This window comes from Saccostrea cucullata, unplaced genomic scaffold (genome assembly GCF_032062105.1).
Source record: "Saccostrea cucullata isolate Sc308-1 unplaced genomic scaffold, CSIRO_AGI_Scuc_v1 ctg7425, whole genome shotgun sequence".
Classification (NCBI taxonomy): domain Eukaryota; kingdom Metazoa; phylum Mollusca; class Bivalvia; order Ostreida; family Ostreidae; genus Saccostrea; species Saccostrea cuccullata.
Window position 1 is genome coordinate 1 of NW_026932555.1, and position 27,832 is coordinate 27,832.

Below are 27,832 nucleotides of genomic sequence, written 5' to 3' on the forward strand. Positions count from 1 at the left end.
TAATCTGTATGTCAGAGAAATACAAAGAGAGCCCTAACTGTAGATTGGGTGAGTAATAGTTTTAGAGCAAAATATTTCTGTAGGACTACAGAGCTTGTAGCAAATATATTTGGAGTAAACAGTTTGAAGAAGAATATGTTGGTGCAAACCTATTTTCAATCTGCATATACATGTAATCAAATAAAATTCTCATTCCATGAGCTGCACCCTTATATTTCTCTTTCAAGAGGTTTAAACTTTGAAACCTATTTAAAATGCAATTTTATCATGCACTTTTATGTAAAACCATCATCATCAAAATGAAACTAAACAGTGTTGTAATTTACAGAGGCGGAGTACACTTTCCAGCTCCGTAAAGAGTACATTCCCCTGATGGTCCAGAAGAGGTATCGGCCGGACGGCTGGCTCGGAATGATTCTCGGAGCCAAGCTGTATTTTGACTTCAGTGGAAAATATCCATTTGAGAAGCCCTGGAATGGATTGATGAAGGAACTGAAGAGCATTGGGCGACTCTCAGTACTGGAAAATCCCACAACAGGTAAATATGTAGGCTATCTAAAGAAGCTATCAGAGAATAAACTGACAACTAAACAGGGCTTGTGGGTATTAAAAATTTGTTCAGTGACACTGTACAAAAACTTCTATTAGATTTTAAATGGTTGGAATTTTTGAAACATAAGGTAAAATTTCATAGATTACCTCAACTTCTTTATATGATACAAATGGATTTAATCGATGTTTGAGATTATATCTAATGTTTTATAAGAGATTTCTACTTTTAACTTTGGACAATAAATATAAAATAAATTTCTTCACTTTAAGTATGAAAAATCTGTAAAATTTGAAAATCCCCTCTAATATCATTTTATGTTATTTTCAGATAAGACAGATGCCCCTGTTTCGTCTTCCTCTTCGTTACAAGGCAGTCAGCCGATCAGACAGAGTTCCACAGCGTCCAAGGTTTATCAGATGAACACTGAGGACGTCTCTAACTGGCTCTGCTCTCTCAAACTAGATGGGTAAGTAATATTGATTTATTTGTGGTAACGATTTGTTTTTAGCTCACCTGAGCTGAAAGCTCAAGTGAGCTTTTCTGATCACATTTTGTCCGGCGTCTGTCTGTCTGTCTAGCTGTCTCTGTCCGTCTGTCTGTCTGTAAACTTTTCACATTTCGACTTCTTCTCAAGAACCGCTGGGCCAATTTCAACCAAACTTGCCACAAAGTATCCTTGGGTGAAGGGGATTCAAGTTTGTTCAAATGAAGGGCCACGCCCTCATTCAAGGGGAAATAATTTGGAATTAATGAAAATTTGGTGGCATATTTAAAAAATCTTCTTCTCAAGAACCACTGTGCCAGGAAAGATGAAACTTATGGGGAAACATCCTCAGATAGTGTAGATTCAAGTTTGTTCAAATCATGACCCCTGGGGGTAGGGCGGGGCCAAAATGGCCGACCTAAGTTTTACATAGAAATATATAGGAAAATTCTTTAAAAATCTTCTTCTCAAGAATGACAAAGCCATAATTCATCATATTAATATGGAAGCATGCTCAGGTAGTGTAGATTTAAGTTTGTTCAAATCATGACCCCCTGGAGGAGGGCGGGGCCAAAATGGCCGACCAAAGTTTTACATAGAAATATATAGGAAAATTTTTTAAAAATCTTCTTCTCAAGAATGACAAAGCCATAATTCATCATATATATATATATATATGGAAGCATGCTCAGGTAGTGTAGATTCAAATTTGTTCAAATCATGACCCTCAGGGGTAGGGCGGGCCAAAATGGCCGACCAAAGTTTTACATAGAAACATATAGGAAAATTCTTTAAACATCTTCTCAAGAATGACAAAGCCATAATTCATCATATTTATATGGAAAGATGCTCAAGTAGTGTAGATTCAAATTTGTTCAAATCATGACCCCCAGGGGTAGGGGGGGGGGGCCAAAATGGCCGACCAAAGTTTTTAAAGATATATATAGGAAAATTCTTTAAAAAATCATTTTCTTAAAAATAGCAAATCCATGATTGGTCATGGGACTACTTTTGGATTTAAACTTTACAATAAAAAGCCATTTTCTACTTTTTCCTACCCTTAGTGCTCAGGTGAGCTATGTGGCCCATGGGCCTCTTGTTAGATGGGTACATATTGATTAATTTAATTATTTGTGATAAAGTTTTGTTTACAACATTTCCATGGAGGTTTAACGTGTATTTAACTGGTTTTGTTACATCAAACTAAATGCATAGTATATTCAGCTTAAAGTTATACTGTATAATTTATTAAAATTTGGTGTTTTAATTTTAGCTAAATGTTATTTAAGCAATTTTAAAATGCTCACTAAATGCTGTAACAAATTAATAGCAATTAATATTCAGCTATATTCAATGTAAGCCATTCTACACCCTCATTAGCAATAATGGCAAAATTGAATTCTCGCTAAAAATTCTGCTTATAGGGTAGAAATAAATCTAGAATAAATTATATACCATGATATTTTGGTAAATGAACGTAATTGTAACTTTTATTGTTTACAGTTGTGTACCCTCCTTTGCACAGTTTGATGGTAAACTCCTGGCACAGCTAAAGTCCATGAAAAGCGAGGCAGCAGAATTCTATTATCATTGTCTGGAGAAAAACATGAACATGAACTTAGTAGAGATACTAACATTTACAGAGGGTCTGGAGAAATTGTGAAATAAAAATCAAAGTACTGTATGTACTGTGATGTTCCAAGGTGGAGAGCAGAGGAAAATCAAAGTACTTTAATGATCTGATGCAGTGCAGAAATATAATCAAAAGTACTCTAAAGATCTGATCCAGTGCAGAAAAATAATCAAAGTACTGTAATGATCTGAAGTATATGGAGAAATAATCAGAGTTCTGTCATGATTTAAGGCAGATGTTCCTTTCAGTGTGTGCTCTCAAAAATACCTCATTGGAAAATACTTAATATCAGTATTCTACAGTTTTTTTTTTTTCAAATGTTTTAAATTATATATTTGTAAGTGTGAAACTTTGCACAGACAGTGAAAAAAGTGGCTATTCAAATTGGCTAGTTCTTTTTAATTGTAAGAAAAAGAAGAGTATAGTACTCAAATGTTCATAAGATTTAAAAAAAAAAAAAACAAGCAATTTAATACAAATGAAGATATGAATTTCAGTTTGCTTTGGAAGTGTATGAATGAAGAAGGCTTGACTGTCTGAGTATATATACTCAGAATTTTCCTTATAAATTTCAACAGGGTCTTAAAATCAGGGTCTTGAAATGTTGATACAATAATTTTATTCACTTTTATGTACAATTTCTTTTTTAAGTTTTTGTTTTATGTTTTCTTTTAAATATTTATCAAGGCATGCAACAAGCACTACATGTTAATTGTTGTAAAATCTGGTTACATTGGTCACTGCACAAACTACATCAAGATTGTACTGTATATATTGTATAGAACCGTGTGTTGTACAGAACATTTACATTGTATATTGGAACACAAATATTGTACAGACCACACAATGTACAGACACATATGTTGTACAGATCTGAGGTCATACATTTATTGGTATATTTTTAGAAGAGAGGGTAAGGATTATATTTCATTATTATGTGTTGTGACAAGTTTGGGCTTTCTTATCATTATTTGGGTTTATCTTCTATTTTAGGATTTTTTAAAAATTATTATGCATTGCTATTAGTATGATATAAAGTTATTTAGGAGTTATCAAACCCCCTATATACATGTACTTCTTCAAGATTAAGGATTTTTGTCAGTTGAAAAATGATAATTGTCAGACTGGCTATAGAAAATAATGATATAAGATATTAAATATGAAATATTTAAGAAAATATCCATTAGTCAATTTTCACTTAAATAAAATCAACAACCTGGTATTTTTAAAGATTTTCAGTTTTCAAGTTTTGCATTGAGGATTGAAAAAAGTGTACATTGCTAGCATTGTCTACTTTAGGATCTTATTCAATTGGTGTATGAAAAAACTGAGACTATTGCAGAGAAATATCTCTTGTTTTTGGGTCATAGGTCATTGTTGAATTCAACGGTTTTAATTGGTTATTGTTGTTTGAAATATGACTTTATTTGTTCACATTACATTCCATTTTGTTATTATTGAAAGTATTTTTACTATGTGATCTCCAAAGCTTTATTAACTCATGATCGTTGTCTGGTTGACAATTTTTGAATAACACATTTATCCTTTGTCATACCAAATTAAAAGATTTTATGCAGTAATCTGAATCAAAGGTAGTTGCTTAAATGATTTTTCAAAACTTTTATTCTAAGACAGGCAATTAAGTGAATTTTTTAATATTTGCCAACAATTTATTGAGTTATTTTTATTAGTTTGAAATCCATGTAGAACTTTAAGTTTTGCACCTGGGAATATTTTCTGCATAAATACTCAGACAAGTAAATATATTGAAGAAAGAAATACTTGCTTGAAATACAGATTACAGATGAATTTTGATATTTCATATTGTGGCATATTAATGCCATCCAAATAATATTTTGTCGAAATAGCATATCATGTCAAGTCAAGATAACTGTCTCGTCAAGTCTTGATAACTTTCTAATTTGTTGACAAACACTGACTTTATATCTTGTCCAATCAAGATAAGCAATCAAATTTTGTTGCAATAGCTATATTGACATGATGTGATCACTTTTAGTCACAATACAAGAGAAATTTGTTCTTTTTTTCAACAATAGCTTATCATGACTCTACAAGATAAAAGTAGGTGTTTGATGGCAAACCTGAAAGTTATCATGACTTTACAAGATAGTTATCTTGACTTGACATGATTTGCTATGTTGAAAAAAAATTATGTGTATGGCATAAATATGCCACCATTATTGCGAACTCCAAAATCTTGAATACATTTATTCTTTAAGTATTTCAACTTGGATAGTTTGAATCTTTTAATACCTCCAATGTTTTTCAGTCCTGTTAAGTTCCAGATAATGAGGTTTGACTGAATTCATGTCTCACAAATAAAAGGTTGTTAGCAGAAATGTTTCCAGTCTCTGTATGCTCAAGGAATATGTCACTTCTGAATATATTTATTTTTTTCTCCTCAGGTTTTATTTTTAACTCAACAGTTTATATCAACTGCATGTAATTAAAGAGCTGCTATCCACAGTTTTTATCTGATGTTTTTTACGTTATATTTTTTTACTGTGCATGAAATATAACCATCTTTTTTAACTTGAAACCACTTTATCTTATTATTTTTTTTAATTGACGTTTTAGTTAATTGTCTGCTTGTCATATGATTTTTATATGCAATAAAACACTGCTCACTTTTTCACTTCTTTTGTTTGATTTTTATGACATTATACACATTGTTTTATTTTTAAATGATGCCTTGCTTAATGATATTTTTAGATTGCCCTTATGATCTAGACAGAAATTGTGCAAGATTTATTGCAATAACATCATAAAAAAAATCCGACCTGTATCAAAGATGCCTGTACTCTGGGAATTACAATTAACAATGGTTTTTATACTGTTTTTATGCCCCCCCCCCCCCTCTTTCAAAAAGGGAGGGCATATTGCTGTCGCTCTTGGTCTGTCTGTCTGTCCACTAGGTTTCCAACTCTCCCTTTAAACCAAATTTAATATACAAATTTGTCATTAGAATGTCTAGGTCAAGGTTTAATTTGGGTAGGATTGAGTCATTTATGGCAAAGTTAAGCCATTTGGTCTTTGAAAAATTCCTATAAGTTGCAGTTGTTGTTCTTTTTCTTGGCAGAAGTCAGACCTACTGAAATGAAATTTGGTATACAATTTTTTCATTAGAATATCTGTCATTTCTGTTTTGGGTATGATCAAGCTATTTTGGACAAAGTTATGCCCTTGGATTTAGAAAAATTCTTATTATGGGGGGGGGCATAAGTGTTTCCCAAACGTCTCTTAATGTGTACATTTTCTTGATAAGTGAAAGAATAAAACTTTTGCGCGGTTTTCGTTTACACGTAACAAACTTGCAAAGATATATGTACAGTGTCAGTTTTCTTTCATCGGAAAACAAACCAGTCACAAATTGAATTTTGGGGAATGTAAAGTCCACTTTAAGTATATAAAGATGAGGTAAATTCATCTCAAAATAGCTTGGAGATAGTTTCGTATTTTCGTATCACAAGCTATTAGAAGGGAAACATCAAAGATAGCAAAATGTATAAATTTATTAAGTTATCTTCAATATCTTTAACTATAGGTAACTAAAGTTAACACTTTGATTTACTATAGTGATAACTATGAAAACTTTTATTTACCTCGGAGATCTCTATGGAAACTCTGATTAACTATGTTGGTAACTTTGAAAACTTTGATTTATAACTTTGACACTATAGTGATCACTTTGAACACTTTGATTTACTATATTGAACACTTTGACACTTTAGTAAAAACTTTGATTTACTATTAATAGTGATAACTTTGACACTTTGATTTACTAGTAAACTATAGTATTTTTGTTAAAGAAAAACATGTTTTATGAAACTACCGTTGGTGAGACTGTTAAATAGCTTTTTGCTTTTTGTTTTGATGGTATTGGTTAAATATTTACATCAAGGATCAAAGTTAATTTTGTTATTGCAATGAAACATTTCATAATTTTTTTTATGTCTTTGACTAATGTAAATTACATCAAAATATATCTATATTTCTTTTATGATGTATATAATACCTTTAGTAAAACGTTGAATAAAAGAAATAATATTTGCATCTCTATTTTTGTATTTATAAACAAAGAATGCATCAGTTTTTAAATAATTTCCAACAGCTGCTAGATTTTACAGTACCAGTTAAGAGTACCCTGCAATGAGATTTTAAAGTGCGATTACAATTCAATAGTTACAAATAAGTTTAAAAATCACTTTTCAACTTTTAATGTAATATAATTACATATTAACTTTCAATTATTGAATGTACAGAGGAGGGGCATCCATCAGTCATGAATTTTTTGTTACAAGTTTGATGTCAGACTGAAAAAAAAGACAAAGAAAAAGGGCGTATAAGGCGTGGACAATCCCCCGTTCCGAGAAAAAATGTTTCTCAATTTTCAAAGTTCACAGAAAAGTTATATTTTTCTAAGATCATGTTCTCATTTATGTCATCTTCAGAACATTAATTTTATCATTTAATTTTACTGAACGACTTGTTATTTGATAATCTTTATTTCAAAGTTGACAGTTAAGCATATTAAGTGAAAAATGGGTTTACTAGAGATATAAAAAATGAAATTTGAACATGAATGGGCCAAGTCTCCATTCTTCTTCATCTCTTAACTGATGGAAACGTAAATGCAAAATCTATTTCATTCGTCCAAAAAAATGGAATCTTAACCCAATATTTATGAAAATAAAAACATTCTGAAACAAATGTACGCTTCAACAAAACCTTTCATTTAAATCACATTGACAGACGTCGAAAATGCATATTCTTCGTAGCGTAGTGGTTAAAGCGGTCGGTCTTTGACCAAACCCTGCGCTATAGAGCGAGTTCGAATTATACGTGAAACTTTTTCTTTTTTGTTTTCACAAATCTTAAAAAACATGAGTGAAAATAAATTATTAATAAAATATCAAAACAATAAAATACAGAATTAAATGTGTAAAAGATGATATTAACAATATAAATTTGAAAAATATAACTTTATTAATTGAGAAATGTCTTTTCTCAGAGCGGGGGATTGTGCTCGCCTTGTATGTCTCCATTCTTTACTTCAATCAGAAAGCTATTTATGTTGAATGTATAATAATTAATATGATATATGTCCTTTATACAGACATAGATTATTCTAACTCAGGCTTCAGGTCGATCTTCAGATATATCGACGGCGTATTATAAAAATATTTCCATCCAGCTATAGGGAAAGCTTACTCCTCCTAGGCACCTGGTCTCATCTCTCAAATATTCATTGGTCCGCGTTTTGGTGACTTTTTTTATCCACTTGGTTTGTTTATAGATATATTTTAATTCACTGTTCGCTACCTTAATCGCTTTCATCACGAATAATGCTAGGGACATTTTTAAAACAGTGCTTCTCCCTAATGATTAAAATTAATGAGTCAGTGGGTATATATAGGTGGAAAATCTTTTATCGTTGGATAAGAGGAATACTAAGAAAAATGTGGAATATAAAAAAATTGACTTGGGCCCTTTTTCAGTTGGCCGGGAGAGGGCAACCAAAGAAGTTATTTAAATATGGCCCAAAAGAAATGCCCTTTATCAAAAGACAAAACAGAATACCATCCTTTCAAAAGAAGGGAATACAATGTTATACTCAGTATGCTTTATTTATTTTCCTAAAAACACTTCCAAAATACACATGCGAAACAAAGATATCACAATGCATTGAATTTCACCCCTCCACCTTTTGGAACATACAAATATATATACAAAAATTTATCTAAAGTTTTGCAATTGTGTGATAGGAAAATACAAAATCTTCCCTCTAGAGTAAATTCCTGCAAATGAATCTTGATGTCTTCAAGTACTTTTCTGATAAATAAATGAACCAGATAATTTATGAATTAACTAATAATGAAATATACCGTACTACACATGTGGAATATGAACATCATCCTACATTGGCTTTCTCTTCCTTTCAGAAATACACATACCAGTATATCCAACCATTGAAGTCAATATTGCAATGATATCATAGACAAATACGTAATTATCATTAATTCAGCGTTCTTGAGTAAATTTATACTTGACTAAAATTGTTTTCAGTTTTTAAAAAAGAACTCATAAAATAAATTTCTTTATAAATACACAAATTAAAGTAGAGACCAGCTTCATTTCGGCGATTCGAATACTCAAGACCTAGTCGAACTTCTTTTATCCGTATCATGCAGCTAGTCAAAAAAATTCATTTCGACTGAGAATTATAGCAAAACATTCCATTAGGTAGAAAAAGAAAATCTTGATGTCAAGCACTAAGCTAGAAATTCTGGTAAAATAACATGAATAATACGATATTATATTCTCTACATTATACAACCCTTTCTAGTGAAAATATTTGCATATACTACGCTCCACTCCATTCGTTCAATCCATACATAAAATCATAAAAGGTGAGAAAAAAAAAAAACACTCCACACAAAAAGCAAAAGAAAGGTATATTATTTAGTTTTTTGCATTGCAAAATAATATCATTAAGCGAAAAAAATACATGAAATTTCTTATTTGAATAACTGGAATGACAAAACATGTGGTCCCATATTTACATTTCTAAAAAAAAATTCAAGAACCAGTTCATATTGATGTTTCATTTGTATGTTAACTACCACTGCAAATGTATCAACACATAAACGTTACCTAAATTTACCTACACAAAGGATAAAATGTTTACATCACTAGCTGATTACAAAGTGTTTCCTATGTACATTTTGCACTATTGCAAAATGTATTGTGTATCTCCATATTTTACTCAAAATTATCCAAAACAGAAAAAAAAAATCCCTCATAATATAAATAACACAGGTAATGTATAATTTTATCTACAGCGGACAGCATGAATTGGCGAATTTATACATTTATAACGGACACATTCTTACCAATTGATGCTAAATTGAAATTTGACTCGTCCTACAAATTACATTTGTTGATATCCGCACCGCGTTCATGAAGTTTTTCTACAACATGAAGATGTCCTTTCAGTGACGCTAAGGATAGAGCTGATTTTCCAGATGCATCACTCGTGTTGATGTCGGCACCATGCTCAATAAGCTTTTGAACAACAGGAAGATGGCCTCTCCATGAGGCTAACATTAAAGGTGATTTACCATTAATATCAACCATGTTAATTGATGAACCATGTTTCAATAATCTTTCTACAACAGAAGAATGACCCTCAAATGATGTAGGGGTGTTAATCTATTTTTATCACAACAATCAATTTCAGCACCGTGCTTTATTAGTGTATCTACAACGGACAAATGACCATTGTTTGATGCTATGTGCAAAGATGACAAACCGCGAATATTGCACATGTTGAGGTTGGCACTGTGTTCGATAAGTTTTTCTACAACAGGAAGATGACCTCTTAATGAAGCTAAATATATAGATGACTTATCATTTATATCCAGACTATTTATGTTGGCACCATGTTCCAGTAGTTTTTCTACAATAGAAGTATATCCGTTAAATGAAGCTCTATGAAGAGGTGTTATGTTATCTTTATCGCATAGATTACTGTCGGCACCGTTCGAGATTAATGCTTCTACGACAGACAAATGACCATTCTGTGAAGCTATATGTAAAGATGACTGACAGTGAATATCACATATATTAAGGTTAGCACCGTACTCAATAAGTTTTTCTACAATAGAAAGATATCCATTTGATGATGCTAAAAATAGAGATATCCTTCCTTGAATATCACGCTTGTTGTTTAGAAATTCTTTTACAACAGGTATATAATCACTTTTTGACGAAAGACGTTGAGGTGGTTTGTCAGTTTTAACCTTTCTTAAACAGGAAGCAATGAAAGCTATTAATATTTGGACAACAAATGACCATGTTGTGATGCTAAATGAAGACATCGGACGCAAAATGTAGAGGTGTTGTATTATTTACTTATACTTATACTACTTATACATATACTACTCTTTCTAAGGAAGAAATTCTTCAAAATCACCTGTCAGTTTTGAATACTTTTAATATTCCACAGAGCCAAAATGAATTTGAACTACCTTATATATATTGGATTCCGAAACTTCATAAGAATCCTTACAAACAAAGATACATTGCAGGTTCCAGTATATGTTCAACCAAGCCTCTTTCGTTACTTCTCACTAAAATATTGACAGTAGTGAAGGAAAAACTTCAAGAGTACTGTACAACTATATATTCAAGAAGTGGTGTAAATCAGATGTGGATACTTAAAAATTCTAAAGAACTTTTGGACAATTTGAAATCACAAGACTTTACAAAAATCAACAGCATAAAAACTTACGACTTTTCAACTTTATACACAACAATTCCGCACGACAAATTAAAATCCAGGCTTTTTGATATCATTGACAGCTGCTTCTTCAACAAAAATGGAACTCGTAAGTTTACTTACCTCGTCATTGGTCATTTGAAAAATTATTTTGTTAAAACAGATTCTGATTGTACACATAAGTACTCTGAAGTTGACATCAAGAAGATGCTTGAGTTTCTGATTGACAATATCTATGTGGTTTTTGGAGACCAGGTATTCCAACAATCTATTGGAATTCCCATGGGTACAAATTGCGCTCCGTTATTAGCAGACTTGTTTTTATATTCATATGAAGCAGAATTTATGCAAAATCTTTTGCGTGAAAAGAAAAAAACACTTGCTGTGGCCTTCAACTCGACATTTAGATATATCGACGACGTATTGTCAATCAATAATTATATTTTCCATTCCTACGTCGACACGATATATCCTGGTGAGCTTGAGATAAAAGATACCACAGAGTTCAACACATCTGCTTCATACTTGGATATTTTACTTGAAAAAGACACAAATGGTAATCTAATAACCAAGCTATATGATAAACGTGATGACTTTAACTTTTCTATCGTCAACTTCCCTTACTTATGCAGCAATATACCTTCATCACCTGCATACGGAGTATTTATATCTCAGTTGATTCGTTACGCAAGAGCATGCTCTACGTATGAACAATTTATTAAACGAGGTAAATTATTGACATGCAAGTTGATGAAACAAGAATATCAACAGTCTCGTTTAAAATCATCATTTCGTAAATTCTATGGTCGATACAATGACCTTGTCAGCAAATACAATTTATCATTGAATGAAATGCTGACTGACGTTTTTCATACCAATTGTTAGTCCATTATTTATACACTGAATTGACTACGGATTTTTTCCGTTATTTCCTGATTATGACAATGAGCACACGGCGGGTGTGACCGGTCAGCAGGGGATGCTCACTCCTTCATGGCACCTGATCCCACCTCTGATGTTTCGGAGGTCCGTGTTTGCTCTGCTCTTGTTTTGTATATTTGTTTAATGGACGTTGAGATTGAATACTGTTCGTTATTTCCATATCCTTATTTCATCACCATCGAGGACACTAGCACCGTGTCCAATTAATATTTCGATAACTGCCAAATGACCATGTTGTGATGCTAAATGAAGACATGATAGACCCTGAAGTTCAACCTTTGTGACGTCAGCAGCATGTTCTATTAGTTTTTCAACTACTGATAAATGACCCTCTCTAGACGCTAAATGTAAAGGCGACTGTTCTTTCATATTACACTTGTTGATGTCAGCATCACGTTCAATGAGTTTTTCTACAACAGATAGATGTCCTTTCCATGAGGCTAGATATAATGCTGACTGGTCATGATTATCACACTTGTTGATGTCAGCAGCATGCTTTATTAACTTGTTTACAAGGGAAGTGTGGCCTCTTAATGCTGCTCTATGGAGAGGTGTCAAGTTATTTTTATCAGAGAGGTCACAATCCGCACCGTGCTCAATCAATGTCTCTACAACGGACAAATGACCATTTTGTGATGCTAAGTGTAGAGATGTCTGACCGTGAATATCTGTGTTGTTGATGATACCCTTCCTTCGAATAAGCTGTTTTACAATAAGATGATGGCCATTCATTGAAGCCAAATAGAGAGGCGACTTACCTCGGATATCACACATATTTATTTCTGCACTGTGCCCGATAAGTTTTTCTACGATATGTTCGTGACCAAATTTTGACGCCAAAGCCAAGGGAGAGCATCCTCTAATATCACATTCGTTACAATTAGCACCAAAATTAAGTAATTTGATTACTGTTTCAAGGTCCCCAATTCCTGCTGGTACCCACAAAGCAGGATATATACTGTTTGGGGGATTAAAATCTGCTCCATTATCATAAAGATATTTAACAACATCATGATTCATTCTTAAGCATGCGGCAATCACGGGGGTTATGCATCTGTGACGATTGTCAATTGGTTTGATTTCCCCCATAGGCATCTTGTTAATGCCTGCTTTCCCGACATCTTCTATCAGGATTTTAACTATACTTAGATTTCCATTATAACATGCCAATACGAGTAATCTTACTTGTTCTTCCTGTGTAGATCCAAAAATGACAGATTTATCCTGATTATGCCTGACAATAAATTCCACAAAATATTTCAGTAAATCGAGATGACCATAATAAATGATAAAACTCATGGCACGTATTTCATAAATTTTTCTGCTGCCGATACGTTTGAGGCCCAGAAGAAGATTTTGTCTTTCAAACTCTGTCTGTCCTTGTGGTTCTTCGATATGCTTTTCACTTTGTTTCTTTGCGTCGAGAATAACATTTTCAAAATATCTCTCCCTTGGATATAAAAAATACGACATGGTATACTCATACGGCATTTCTGTCAAAATGTTTATGAATTGCTTTTTGAAAATTGGGTCTGTGAGAGCTTTATTTAAAAACACATCATGTAGATTCCCTTGTTTTACATCGTCGTATAATCTTTTTGCAAGATTTTTGTAATGAGACTTACTAAGTTTGATGCATAATTTATCCCTGTTATATGTATTATCTAAAATAACTTTATTTGCAATGAAATTGCTACTCATGTTATCCAATATTTGATCAGGAAACTGCTGTCCATAATGTGATGCAAATACCTCAAACATGGAATCATGAGTAAATGTATATTTTTTATCATTTTCCGTGATATATGTACCTGTTAAGTGTGACAACTTTTCAATTATTTCCCAGTTTTGAGGTTTTTGCCTTACTCTGCAAGAACTGCAAGCCTTTTCTACCATAATTGTGTTAGTAAGCGTTTCTTCTGTAAGGCAATTGTTGGTCAACATGCAGAGAACCATCGACAAATATTGCAGTTTATTCCTTGTCTTAATTTTACCTATTTCTGAAATCAAGCATTTGGTTGGGTATTTAAAGAAATCTGTTCCATATTTTCTAATGTTTTCATCACTACTAAACATTTGACAAAGAAGGGGAAACATGATGATCCCTTTTCCGTGTAGAATTTTCTTATCAATGACATATGAAATCTCTGCATTTTTTGAATGAGATTCAAATATGCCTTTCCTATCTTCTACTGTAAGACTGTTATCCTCACTATCTAAATTCAGGATATTGTTTCCTTCAAAAAACACTACATTTAATTCTTTTGCCTCTTTGTATACTGCTAGTCTGCAAGAAAAGAATAGTTTTGATCCCTTTGATTTTATATCCAGAACAATATCAATGTGTTCCTTATGTCTTTCTAAAGCTGATAATAAATTTCTCTCTAATGTAAAAACGCCTAAAACGTCATCTATGATAAATATTTGAGAATTTTTTATGTCACCATAGTTAATGATGTCCTCAGATTTGGAGATTGGAACAATCTGATACTCGGACTCCAGCTGTAAAGCAATGTGACAGATCAAAGCAGTTTTGCCACACCCAGGTGACCCAATTACAACAACAAGTTGATGGGAAATAAAAAAGTCTTTCATGTCTTTAAAAAAAGACGTTTCATAAAAGATGTCTTTCTCCCAAGATTGCAATATTCGTGTGTGTTGGTCTGAAAAAGAAATATTTTGTTGTAACAAAATTCCAAAAATATTTTTTTTATCCCGAAATTAAATTTTTGCATACTTATCTTATCATCCTACGACTTGTGAGCTTTCACTCGATCACATTTCAAATAGATTAAAATCATTTGTGATATAAAGTGACAGAAAATGTATAGATAATGTGTGACCCGACGATTATGAGAACACGTTTTCTTCAAAAGTATCAGTAATTTGAAGAACTAAGAAACACTGTTGGTAAAGTGAGAATCGGGAAAATCTCTGTTTAGGACACACGTTGAAACAGTATATGGCAACTAAACGTTCAGAAATATTAGTATTTGAGGAATAACTGTCACATTTCTCGATTTCCTGATGTGATTAATCTATTGATCATCGTCATCAAATCGAAAAATGTGAAAGTTATTCCTTATATTTACTTAAGAAATAAATAACAAGTTTATAAACTTCAATGGGGATTGAAGTGGGTCGGTCACGTGATCAAATCCTGTGAAGGCCGAAGGCCTTCTCAAAAGATTTGATCAGGTACTGACCCACTTCAATTCCCATTGAAGTTTATAAACTTGTTATTTATTTCTTATATATACATTTGAGATGGACAATTAAATATTCAATTAAATATATTCTGATATAAATATTGCACTAACCGGTTGCCGTAGATTTCCGTCAAAAGTATGCGAGGTGTAAATCGGCTTGAAACGCAGTTACGCTTCGAATTCGTCAAGCTAGAAATTCTATTACAAAGGAATTTTTTTGTTAAAGGCTACTTGTGATCAGTAATATTGAAAAGGTTCTTGTATGGGAATATTTTTATTTGTGCAAATTGATCATTAATGCTGAAAAGACACAAGAGACACCTCCGAAGTTTGATGATAAAAAATTGGAGGAATTTCGGTCGCCTGAAAGCACGGGCACTGGAAGTTAATGTAAATATAATAATAAAATAAAATTAAGACAGATGGATATATACATGAAGCGAGAAACAATTTATTTGTCATGGTATGTTCATCGTTTGTTGAGGAGTTAGGGGCAGTTTATATATTTTAGCCTTTTCACAAATAATTTCTAGGAATAATGAAGAATATTAGTATAGTATAAAAAATATGTGCATGATATTGACCAATCAGAACTTACCTTTCTATTCAGTTTGGATAAAGCGGAAGTAAGGCAGTCTAGCGAAATTCTTAGGCACTTGGGGGTATAAAAACATCTTTTTTTTTCTACGAAGGGACGGCATTGAAGCGGAACGAAACAGTAAATATATTTAAAGTAAGTTATATCTGAACGATTAATCGCGTCAACTTTTCTGAGAAAGGCCTTCAATACCCCAAACCCGAATTTGCCTCAAAAAGAGTGTCCTACCCTTCTTTTTTTATACATACACATACTATATATTTACATTAACTTCCAGTGCCCGTGCCTGAAAGGGATGGATGGATCCGATGGATTGAGACAGTTAATTTGCAATCAAGTACTAGTACATGAGCCAGGCCATGAATTTTTCGGTATCGGTACCATCTCGGGTGAATAATTTTCATAGTTAATTTTTCAAAGACATACATCCCTACCTTCAAAAAAATGTATGATAGCATTCAATTGATTGTGGCTTTAATGGTGTATCTATCGTTTAAATACACCAACCCGGCCTGTTCGTTCTCTCAGATGTTTCTTTGAGAGAAGAAGGTTGTTTTTTTCAATACGCAATTTCTATCCTATTTCGAATGATATTTCTTGAAAATTCTTCTCAATGCATACCATGCTATTACCTTTTTCACTTATCATTCAATATTGGCGCTGTAATGAGTCCTGTAAATTATATAGGAATATAATTCTACCATTGATTTAAAAAAGTGGAATATGCAATCTTGAAATTGTGATCAAAGGAAAGAAATTACTACTGACAATTTTCACACCAAGAACATGCATGGTCATTTTATTTAAAGAATTTTTATCACGTATTGGCATTTCAAAACATTATTTCAGTAACAAATATATATATATATATATATATATATATATATATATATATATATATATATATATGTATATGTATATATATATATATATATATATATATATATATATATATATATATATATATATATATATATATATATATATATATATATATATATATATATATAGTTATGTTAGTTTAAGAGTTGTTGTAAAATGTGCTTTATAAATAATAATTAATTTCATTACAACATGTATTGGTAACAATCCTCTGTTCAAACTAATGTCCAAATAACTGTATCTCACTTCTATTCTCAATGACCGTGTAGTGTAGGACAGCGCCGTGAGAATTCCATCGGCATCGAAAGCAAGTTTTTGATTTGCCTAGATAGCCGAGCGGTCTAGCGCGCTGTTCCTGCACTGCTAGGAGACAGATTCCGAAGGTCGAGAGTCCAACCCCAGGCTGGGGCGGAAGTGAGTATCCATGTAAAAGTGAATTTCTTTGTGCTTTCTATATAAATATATATATATATATATATATATATATATATATATATATATAAAATATATATATATATATATATATATATATATATATATATATATATATATATAACTTGATTTAATAGTAAATCTTTATCCCTATCCTAAAAATGAAAATTGAAGGAAAATTCCCTTTATGTACCCTGTGTGCGTATATTCTTATTTACTTAACAAAGATATTGTCAATATGTCATATCTCAAGTAGAGCCTTTACGTAAAATCTTTTAATTATTTAATAGCATGCAAAACCATGGTGATAATTGACACTTGTATGTTCATCTTAGTAAAACATGTAATATATTATACATTTTTGACATCAAAATTAAGCAACATATGTGCACAATCATATGTGCTTTCTGGACAGTGGGCTGTGTCTCACGATCTGCAATGGCCTGAAGCCCCTTCCCTCCACTAGACCGGGTAGAGGGAACCCGTACACTCTTAAGGGAGATCCCTCTAGGATAGCACTCTCTACACAAAGCGCTGACAGGTCTCAAACCCTGTTGATTGAGGGCTTCCCTACCTACCTGATAACGCATGTAAAGACTGTTCACCGGCGGACTCTGAGGAGAAAACCGTCATGGTTCAACGGAGAAGAAGGGAAAAAGGCGGGTACAGCAAGCACCTTGGAATGCTTGGAGCAAGGCAAGGTACATATAGCACGTCTTGGTTATCCGCTGTATCTGTCTCTATCTCCAGACATCCTGACATTTGTCTTGCCACTGGATCTCGATGGTTGTGGGCGAGAGAGTGAGGTCGTCGACGCGCAAACCTTCTTCATTTTAATCTAACTCATCGCGCAAGTCATTGATCATTTTCCATCCCTTCTATCATCCACTCCATAGCCCTATGGTGACAGGCGAGCGAGGAAGGTGATAGGTGTGGGTTCACTGGAAGTCGGTAGTCGCGGACATGCACACAGGCAGCACAGGCCATATGGTCGCTCTTCACCGACTGGAGCAGCGTTGGAGTTCGGCAGCCACCTGTGCGACTGAGCAGCCCTCTTTAGGTACGCACTGCTCACCTCCATGACAAGAGGAGCGGATTAGAAAATGTATCCCAAACGTTGTCCGCTCACCCTTCCCTAGCCAGTTTACCGCGGCTGATGGGGACCCTACACATGCTGTCGAAATAACAAAGAGAACAAGAAGACAACAAGGATCAGGACTACGTCATTGTTAGGGAGAGAGACAGACAGACAGTTCGTTTGTTCACAAAGGCTATGTGCACGGAGTGCTGGACAGATCATCGTCACACAGTCTCTAGACTTCACCTCTCAACTTCCGGATCAAACTCAGGATACGTCCTCGGGAGACTAAGGCTTCAAAACGTCTCAACGTTGGTAAGATCAAGTTGCTTTCCACCTCTCAGTACTCTGGTGACACCCTGGAAGAACGCCTGAACTCCACCCTCCTGGATGACCACGACGTGGAAGCAGCATGGAACACACTTCGTAATACAGTGTACAATACAGCCTTCGAGTGTCTTGGGCCCTCCACCAAAAACACAAAGACGGGTTTGATGAGTATCGTGCCGAGATCACGTAGCTTCTAGAGGACAAACATCCGCTTACAAGGCTTATATAGATGATCCCACCTCCACAGCCCAAAAGATGCTCTGAGGAACGCTTGTAGCATAGTACAGCAAAAGCTTCGGGATATGCAGGACTCCTGGCTGAATGCCAAAGCTGACGAGATCAAACGCTACGTTGAATCTCATGACAGGAAGAACTTTTACTGTGGACTTGGGGAAGTCTTCGGGCCACCTCCATCAGGCTCATCCCCTCTCCTCAGTGATGACGGGTTAACACTCATCACAGAGAAGGAAAAGATACTCGAGGTGGGCGGAACATTTCAATGGCGTCCTGAACCGCCCTTCTACCATCAACGATGAAGCCATTAACCGGCTGCCGAGGTTCCAATCAACCAGTCACTGGATGCCGTTCCCACGTTGGATGAGATCCAGAAAGCAATTGTCTGTTGTCAGCTGGCAAAGCACCTGGCGGATACTCCATCCCAGATGAGATTTACAAAGAAGGGGGCGTGGCCCTAGTCGATAAACTGTATCATCTGCTTGTGCGAGGATCGGCCTGACCATTCACCTCCGCACCCACCATCCAGGTCACCCCCCTCCCCCACGAAGATGTGCTTATCTTTTTCTTTATACAAATTTTTGAGGTACATGTAATTGTTGAATAAAATTGGTAAAAATATCATTTTTTGTTTTGGGAATCAAGACTAGTGACTTAGTAAATGCTCTTTAAATATGTTCATCATATCTCGGAGTTATTCTGGTAGAACTTTCTTTCACGGTTGGCAACTGTGCGATAAATATTTTGCAGGTTTCAAATATATTTAGCTCAAAATACCTTATTTGAGCAAATAAAGGGCAATAACTGTGTCTCCAGCATTGAAGCCACAACAGATTTGATGCTATCATACATTTTCTCACTAGTTAGGGGTATACCTTACCAAATATCACTATAAAAGTTTATTCACCCAAAATAGTACCGACCACCCCCAGTGGCTCATGGACTATATTGAATTTGATCAAAAAAATTCAATCTACAATTTCAGTGACTATTAAAAGGCATATTTCTGATGTTAACACGGAGACACGGGCGACAGCTTACATTGAAGTACGACAACGCCGATCGAGGTGTTTCTCAGCTGTTCGTAGCGTGAATTCAATGCTTTAAATAATATTTTCAAAAAGATTTACACCTTTATCGTGAGTAGAAATTAATGAAGAAATATAATTTTAGCCTTTATCATGAAGATTTAACTTAAAGCCTAACAAAAATAAGGATAAACTAAAAAGTTAGATACTATGCAGCTGACAAAAGTGACATACAACCTGTAAACAAAGACTAGTTTTCTATGTTAAGATTTAAACGATCGTCAAAAAAATGTATGAAGTACTTGTTCACGTTGTAAATAAAACAATTATTTCACTTGCTTATTTTGTTCATTTTTATACATGAAAAGCAGGTCATTTTATATTTATAAGTAACGGTAGATATTATTGCGCCGTGTGATTCGGCCATGTATTGACCTCTGACTAACTTCATACAGAATTGAAGATATTTTCTCCCTGTGTGTTTGCATAGTTGAAAGATACCACAAATGTATATACATGTATATGCTCTTGATTCCACCAATCCACATGCTAGTCAAGCCTAACTTCTAGTCTCTATTTGTCCCGCCCTACACGTGATTTTTCCCCCGCACCTATCTCTGAACCAGTACATTGAAATAAAATACATTAACTATTTGTAATTTTATCTCGTACAAAGACATTGGAAATGTAAATAGATTTGATTAAGACATTATTATTAATTTTCCGTGTTGATTTATGAGGAATAATTGCTTGTTGGTTGAACACATGTAAGGAGCAATCCTGTAACTGCTTTAGAATACGCCCGTTAACCGGAGCTATTCATAATTGAAGTATAAGCATAAATTACACTACATTATTTGTGTTAAAAGTGAAATGAGTACTAAATTGCTTATTATTTTATATGTCTGTTTCATCAGATTTAAAATTTAGATGCAATATAAAGTTTTCTGATAACAGTGCCAGTTTGGTTGCTGTATGTGCTACTCTTGGCACCTGGAATTGCTAAGTTTGGCTTCTGCTTTGGTTACAAGTTGCTAAGTTGGACTACTTTATCATGATTTTTCGTTTTCGAAAAAATACATTTAAATTTAATATTGGCATTTGATTGTTTCATAAATTAAACTTCTAGGAAGGATATGGAGATAACGAACAGTATTCAATCTCATAGTCCATAAAACAATACCAAACAAGAACAGAGAAAACACGGACCTCCGAAACATCAGAGGTGGGATCAGGTGTCATGGAGGAGTTAGCATCCCCTGCCGACCGGTCACACCCGCCGTGTGCTCATTGTCATGATCAGGAAATAACGGGAAAATCCGTCGTCAATTCAGTGTATAAATAATGGAATAACAATAGTATGCATTCACGTCATTAACCGTCGGGTGGCGCTGCGGTACTAGAGGTGGTTACGCTATCGTTTGAATTTGTCAAGCGTTTGACTGGGTGTAAACAAATGGTAGCGTGGCGAGACACTGTGGTTTCTCCTGGACATATACCTCCAAATTAATTAATTTGTAACGAATGCCAACTCTCTGTGGTGTGCCAGGATGTTGTCGAGGTTGCGGACACTCATTATTTTCAGATCTAGACATTTGTTTGAGACGAAAAGTGACGCTAAATCGGTCATGAAGGTGATCAGCTGATTATGGAAGTTTGGTAAACACGATGTCGCTTGTCACCAGAATTTCAGAGTCGGCGATATTAAGGATTAGATTTTTGGTAAAATATTGATTTTGATTAATTTTAATTAGTATCTTACAAAGTATATGTCATTAAATCATATAGATTTAACCAGAAAAATGAGTTACTATATACAGTATAAAATACATTGACTTTTTGACTTTTAAACTTTTTCTTAAATTGAAAAAAAAGTGAACTCCCTCTTTATTTTTTTTTTTGTCAAAAGACATTTGAATTATTTCTATTAATAGTGTCTTAATAGCTTGACACATGGCAGTATTATTTAATATATTATTTCAAAAGTTTGAAATCTAATTAAAATGTTTAAAGCTTTTGTTGCTTTGTGATTTTGTAAAACAGACAGACGCAGCACTGGTAAATGTAATAGGATTAAATCTGATGAATTTAATGTACAGTGGCAGTTCTACGTTAGCTCAATACTATTACAAAACAAAAATATTTGCCCAGTTCCTTGTTTACAGGAGATAAAAGTAGACTAAAGAAGAATGCAGTAAACTTGACATCCAGTTTTGGGCTTTAAAACTCCAGCAATAAAAGTCCTGCAGCTCCATGGCTGCAGTCAAGACAAGAAGATTTGGTACAAAGACTGAGTTGTTCCTCAAGAGATGTGAACTAAAGTGTGCATCGTGAAGTTTAGACCAGTATCCCCAATGATAACTAGCAGTCACTGCGATGTTTCTTTACGATCAGCCATATTCTTTAACAAAGAGATGAAAAATTCAGTGCAAGCATTTAAGCTGTTAATCTTTCTCATATTGGTACAAATTGTAGAAACTATTAGCATTATTAGGCTATTACATGAGATGTGCTTAGAAATAAAAGATGTACAACTATTACTTATTAAATTTCAGAACACAAGTACAAAGTTTTAAGAATTTTTGACACATGTAATTTCTAGAAAAATTACAAAAAAATTCTTTTTGCTTGCTTTGAAAAAGAATGAAAAATGATAGTACATGTATTATGAATTCTGTGGAATCTTTTTAGTCATGTTAATTTGTGGGGTTCAATATTCATGGACAAGAAAAACCATTCTTGGATAATTTTGTGGATTATAACTCATTGATAATGTAGATTCAATCAATATGTTAACAAAATCCATTGGCAAGAGAGACTCGTCAAATCCACGAACATTGGTTTACAAGAACATTGTACCTGCATGCTCAAATTTAAGTACGAAAGGAATAAACGTTTATATATATTTAATACAATATTTATTGCTTTATTTATTTACAGCCATGAATAAAATAAGCAAAATCCTGAACAGAGAAAAGTTCAAGCTATGGAAGGATACTGTACAAGTACATAATTTGGCGTTTTCAAAATTAAGCACAATCAATGAATATGGAATTGTTGGCATAATCACGAATTAGCGCTACAAATATTTGTGTCGTATCTTCTATTTCTAAATGAATTCTTAGTGTATTCATGAATATTAGCACATCCTTTTCTGCACAAAAGCAGTTAAAATATGAAGCCTGCTATTTTAACTACACATACAGTAAATTCCTTTCAATGTCAATTTTTGTTTAAACAAGTATTAAAATGTTAAGTCTGTGCATTCTTTCATTTCACAAATTAATTTCTCTTGCCAGGGATTGTTTGAGTACATCAGCTTCTTTTCTCTTTCAGTTTTTGGTGGAATCCCTTCAAATAAGAATGAGTAGCAATTATTAGTATATTAGAGTAATAGCATTATCATGGCTGTACTTGTTTTTTGGTAAAATAAACCGTCTTTAAATATTTTTAATTTATAAATAAAATTGATCTACTTTTCAAATGAAGATGGAATCCTTATCATTGTAATTGTAAGTTTGTGAAAAGCCTGAAGATACTGCATACAAGATTATTGTATTTCTTCTATTAGAGAATTTTCCAAGCATGAGCATAACTAGTCTGTGTGTGTACAGGCTGAATGTTGCCCCATATTTCCAGCAGAACATTTTCTCTGTGAATGTATAGGATTGCCAAACATCTCAACACTTTGTCTTAGGTTGTAATACACCTAGTGCTAATAAAAGGAAATACTTTTTTTTACGAATTAAAATTGGAAGCATTATAGAATTGCTTTAAGGTATACATTATGAGTACTTTCTAATATTTAAAAAACACAAATGCAATTTCATACGAGTTATTTTTTCCCTGGCAGCACTGACAATAGGATGGATGCCATTTCATGAATAGGATGGGAGAAAATAGAATTTTTATGTTACATGTACCATCCAGCCATAATAAAGCTCCCTGTAAGCTTTGACATCTTATTTTACCTGCTGATTTCCAAATTAAATAAAATGAAAAAAATATATATTCTTAAATAATTAAAAAATAGCCCTCTCAGTATGTTCTCAGTATAGGTTTTTATTTAGAAACAAATATAAAGTCAGTCTGTTAGTGAGGTCTATCCATAGTCCTGATAATAAATTCTTTTTTTTTTCAGAGGACTGTAAAATTTGTATATGTTTTTTTGTATTTAATTGTACAATAACAACTACTACATGTATATATATTCCTTTTATTTATTTTTACATGCAGCAGGTTTTATTTAATTACTGAGTATATCTTTCCGACTTAATGAAATTGTAAATGTAAATTTAAAGTTGTTGAGGGTCAGATTATAGAAACACAAATACCGATACTGTATAAAATGGACCTAGCAAATTATAACTTTAAAATATTTGTACTCATTTTTACCTTTATTATAACAAAGGTGTTATGCTCTAAGTATGCATGTAGCTACTTACTATGAAGAAAAATATGTACAGAACAAATAAATTTCAAATTGTTCATATGCACTATAAAGTATAAGGGCACATATTAAATCTATGTTTGTTTGTTGCAACATACAAAAATTGTCTAATGTTCCTTTTAAGAATTTTTACTCATATGGAGACACCATCATTTGCTGATGGCGGACTGCAAATATAACTATTCTCGGCACTGTGGGCCATTTAGCAGTGATGGATCTTTTTTGTGCCAACACCTACTGCAAAACAGGACCACAGTTTCATCTCTCCACGTAACACAGTGGATTTGAACCTTCGACAATAGGTTCAACTCTTAGCTTTGGCGACTGTAGACAGGGCAGACACTCTAGTCTACATGTATAACCACTGTGAAATGTGAGCAACTTACATCAAAGTAAAGGTACCAGTCTCAATTTTTTTCTAATTTTAAAAACCAAACAATATGAGACTGATCAGAAATCAGTTATCTTTATCCAGTATCAATGAAGGGTCACATAATCTTCTCTCTGTAGGATCTGGAGAGTCTTTTGGTGAGGGTTGAAATATGATGTTTTTGTTTGTTCCAATTTTGTTTATTATGATTTTTTTTTGTAATCTGTTCAAATAAAATGAATGTTTAGTTTGTATTTGCCTTGCAATGAATATAACGTTGCTCTTATTTACCCTTGATGATTATTTGGGACGTTGCTCTTTTAAACAACAACAGCAACGAAATGCAACATTATGTAACCAGTGTAGACCTACATAGTATAACCTAGCTCAGTAGCTGTGCGACGATTGGCATGTAAAAAGGAATAAACAACAAAATATATCCATAAGCATTCATATCATATACTAATTTCATTTGAATCTAGTGTTTGTGTAAGTGGTAAAGGTGATAATACATCTGACAATCTACAAAAATGTCGATTGTAAACTCAGTGCTTTGTCGTTGTACTATCCTCGTCATAAAGGCATGCTACACTCAATAATTCTTACAATACTTTACTTCAGAAGGTTTCAATAAATGTATATTATTTACAAAAAATAATTACCCAAGATTCGGATAAACCTTCTTCCCGGTTGTGACAGCTCGATTAAAGATCGATTCAGCTCCTCCGTTTAGCATGGTATAGCTCCAAGTTCGAGAACACGTCCATTTGTTTACATTGTTACAAGCGCCGCAGTGAATAAAGCGTTTACGTAACCACCTCTAATACACCAGCGACACCTGACGTCATAAATATGACGAATGAGTCCTATTGGTATGAAAAACGTCAGTCAGCATTTGACTCAATGATAAATATTATTTGCTGACAAGGTCATTGTATCAACCATAGAACTTGCTGATATTCTTGTTTCATCAACTTGCTTGTCAATAATTTACATCGTTTTAGAAATTGTTCCTGCGTACAGCATGCTCTTGCGTATCGAAACAACTGAGATATATATACACTCCGTACGCAGTTGATGAAGGTATATTGCTGCATAAGTAAGGTAAGTTGAAGAAAGAAAAGTTAAACTCGTCACGTTTATTATATAACTTGGTTGTTAGGTTACCATTGACGTCTTTTTCAAGTAAAATATCCAAGTATGAAACAGATGTGTCAGACTCTGTGGTATCTTTTATCTCAAGCTCACCTGGATACAGTATATCGTATCGACGTACTTCGTTTATATATTTGAAGGTCGAGTGGAAGGCCGCAGCAAACATTTACAAAAGGTCCATGGGCCTTATAGATCACCTGAGTATTGGACAACAACTTTAAAACAATTAAATTTGAGGCCATGAAATTAGCAATTCACAATTTTTGAAGAGGCACCATTCTTATCATAACTATAGATTTAGCGCGCCTACTCTATTTACTTAATACCCAAAGGTAGATCAGAGTAACAAAGAGAATGCACTTCCACTTTATAACTAGTTGTGCACCTCATTCCAAAGGAACCACTGAACCTTGGGCCACATATTTCAAAATTTTGCAAATTTTATCATAAAATGGTTAATAAATACCAAAGAGGAGATTTCAAAGCATTTATTCGTTTTCAGACTATGTGCCCGCCACCCCCACTCCCAACCCAGGGAGGGGGGCATAAAAAATAGCCACTTTGCTAGATGGACCTTTCTTCATCATATTTTTCATTCATTATATATTTTTCATTCATATATATATATATATATATATATATATATATATATATATATATATATATATATATATATATATATATATATATATACTTGGATCATTGGCATAACACCCAGGAGCAAAGGGAAGATTTTCAAAGATTTAATGTATTTTCACTATATAATCAATAAAGCCCAGTCCTATCACCAGAACCCAGGACACTGGGGCCACAAAATTTACAATTTTGGAAAAGGCACTCTTGCTTATCATAACTATATACATGTACTTAGTTAGTTTATTTAATACCCAGGAGCAGAGAAGAAGATTTTCAAAGAATTAATGCATTTTCACTATATGATCAATAGAGCACCACCCATACATCAGAACCCCTGACCCTGGGGACACAAAATTCACAATTTTGGTAAAGGCACTCTTGCTCAACATAACTATGTTCTTACATAGTTTGTTTAATAGCCAGAAGCAGAGATGAAGATTTTCAAATAATAAATGCATTTTTTTATATAACCAATTGCCCTAACTCTAGAACCCCTGACCCTGGGGTCTTAAAATTCACAACTTTAAAAAGAGGCACTCTTGCTCATCATAACTTTGTGCTTCGTTAGTTAATCTAATACCCAGGAGCAGTGGAGAAGATTTTCAAATAATAAATGCATTTTTCTTTATATAACCAATTGAGCCACGCCCTAACACTAGAACCCCTGACCCTGGGGTCTTAAAATTCACAACTCTAAAAAGAGGCACTCTTGCTCATCATAACTTTGTGCTTGGTTAGTTAATCTAATACCCAGGAGCAGTGGAGAAGATTTTCAAATAATAAATGCATTTTTCTTTATATAACCAATTGAGCCCCGCCCTAACACTAGAACCTCTGACCCTGGGGTCTTAAAATTCACAACTCTAAAAAGAGGCACTATTGCTCATCATAACTTTGTGCTTGGTTAGTTAATCTAATACCCAGGAGCAGAGGAGAAGATTTTCAAAGATTCAATGCATTTTCACTATATAATCAATAGAGCCCCGCCCTAACACCAGAACCCCTCACCCTAGTACCATAAAATTCACAATTTTGGAAGAGGAACTCTTGCTTATCATAACTATGTACTTAATACGTTTACGTAATACCCAGGAGCAGAGGAGAAGATTTTCAAAGAAATCATGCATGTTCACTATATAATCTATATAGCCCCGCCCTAGCACTAAAACCCCTGGCCCTAGGGCCATGAATTTCACAATTTTGGTAGTGAACTCAATGCTCATTGCATTCATGCCAACAGTTTGCCTGCTTGATGTCCAGGAGTAAAGAAGAAGATTTTCAAAGATTGCAATAATTTTAGTGGTTTTGGCCCCACCCCTTAGGCCCCACAGGGGCGTGGACCATAAAATTCACAATTTTTGTTCCCCTTCACCCATAGATGCTGTATACCAAATTGGTTGAAATTGGTTCAATGGTTTCAGAGAATGCATTGCACCCCCCCTTCCCCCCCAAGAAAAACCAGAAGTTTCTGTTGAGACTGTAGCTCTACTGGTTTGTACTTATAACAAAGGATGAG

At 33.7% G+C, this 27,832-nt stretch overlaps 2 protein-coding genes across 2 annotated transcripts; one reads left to right on the forward strand and one right to left on the reverse strand.

Annotated features, from left to right (window-relative positions):
- Positions 1–328: 328 nt before the first annotated feature.
- Positions 329–3,579, forward strand: LOC134235397 (uncharacterized; the record flags this gene model as incomplete). The annotated part of the gene is made up of 3 exons (XM_062717531.1): positions 329–538; positions 881–1,019; positions 2,541–3,579. Coding segments are annotated over 3 exons (509 nt in total), but the record flags the coding sequence as incomplete, so codon positions are not given.
- An 8,485-nt stretch (positions 3,580–12,064) lies between these two features.
- Positions 12,065–13,405, reverse strand: LOC134235396 (ankyrin repeat domain-containing protein 50-like). The gene has a single exon (XM_062717530.1). It carries the CDS (start codon positions 13,403–13,405, stop codon positions 12,065–12,067), a length of 1,341 nt encoding a protein of 446 aa, XP_062573514.1.
- Between the last annotated feature and the right edge of the window lie 14,427 nt (positions 13,406–27,832).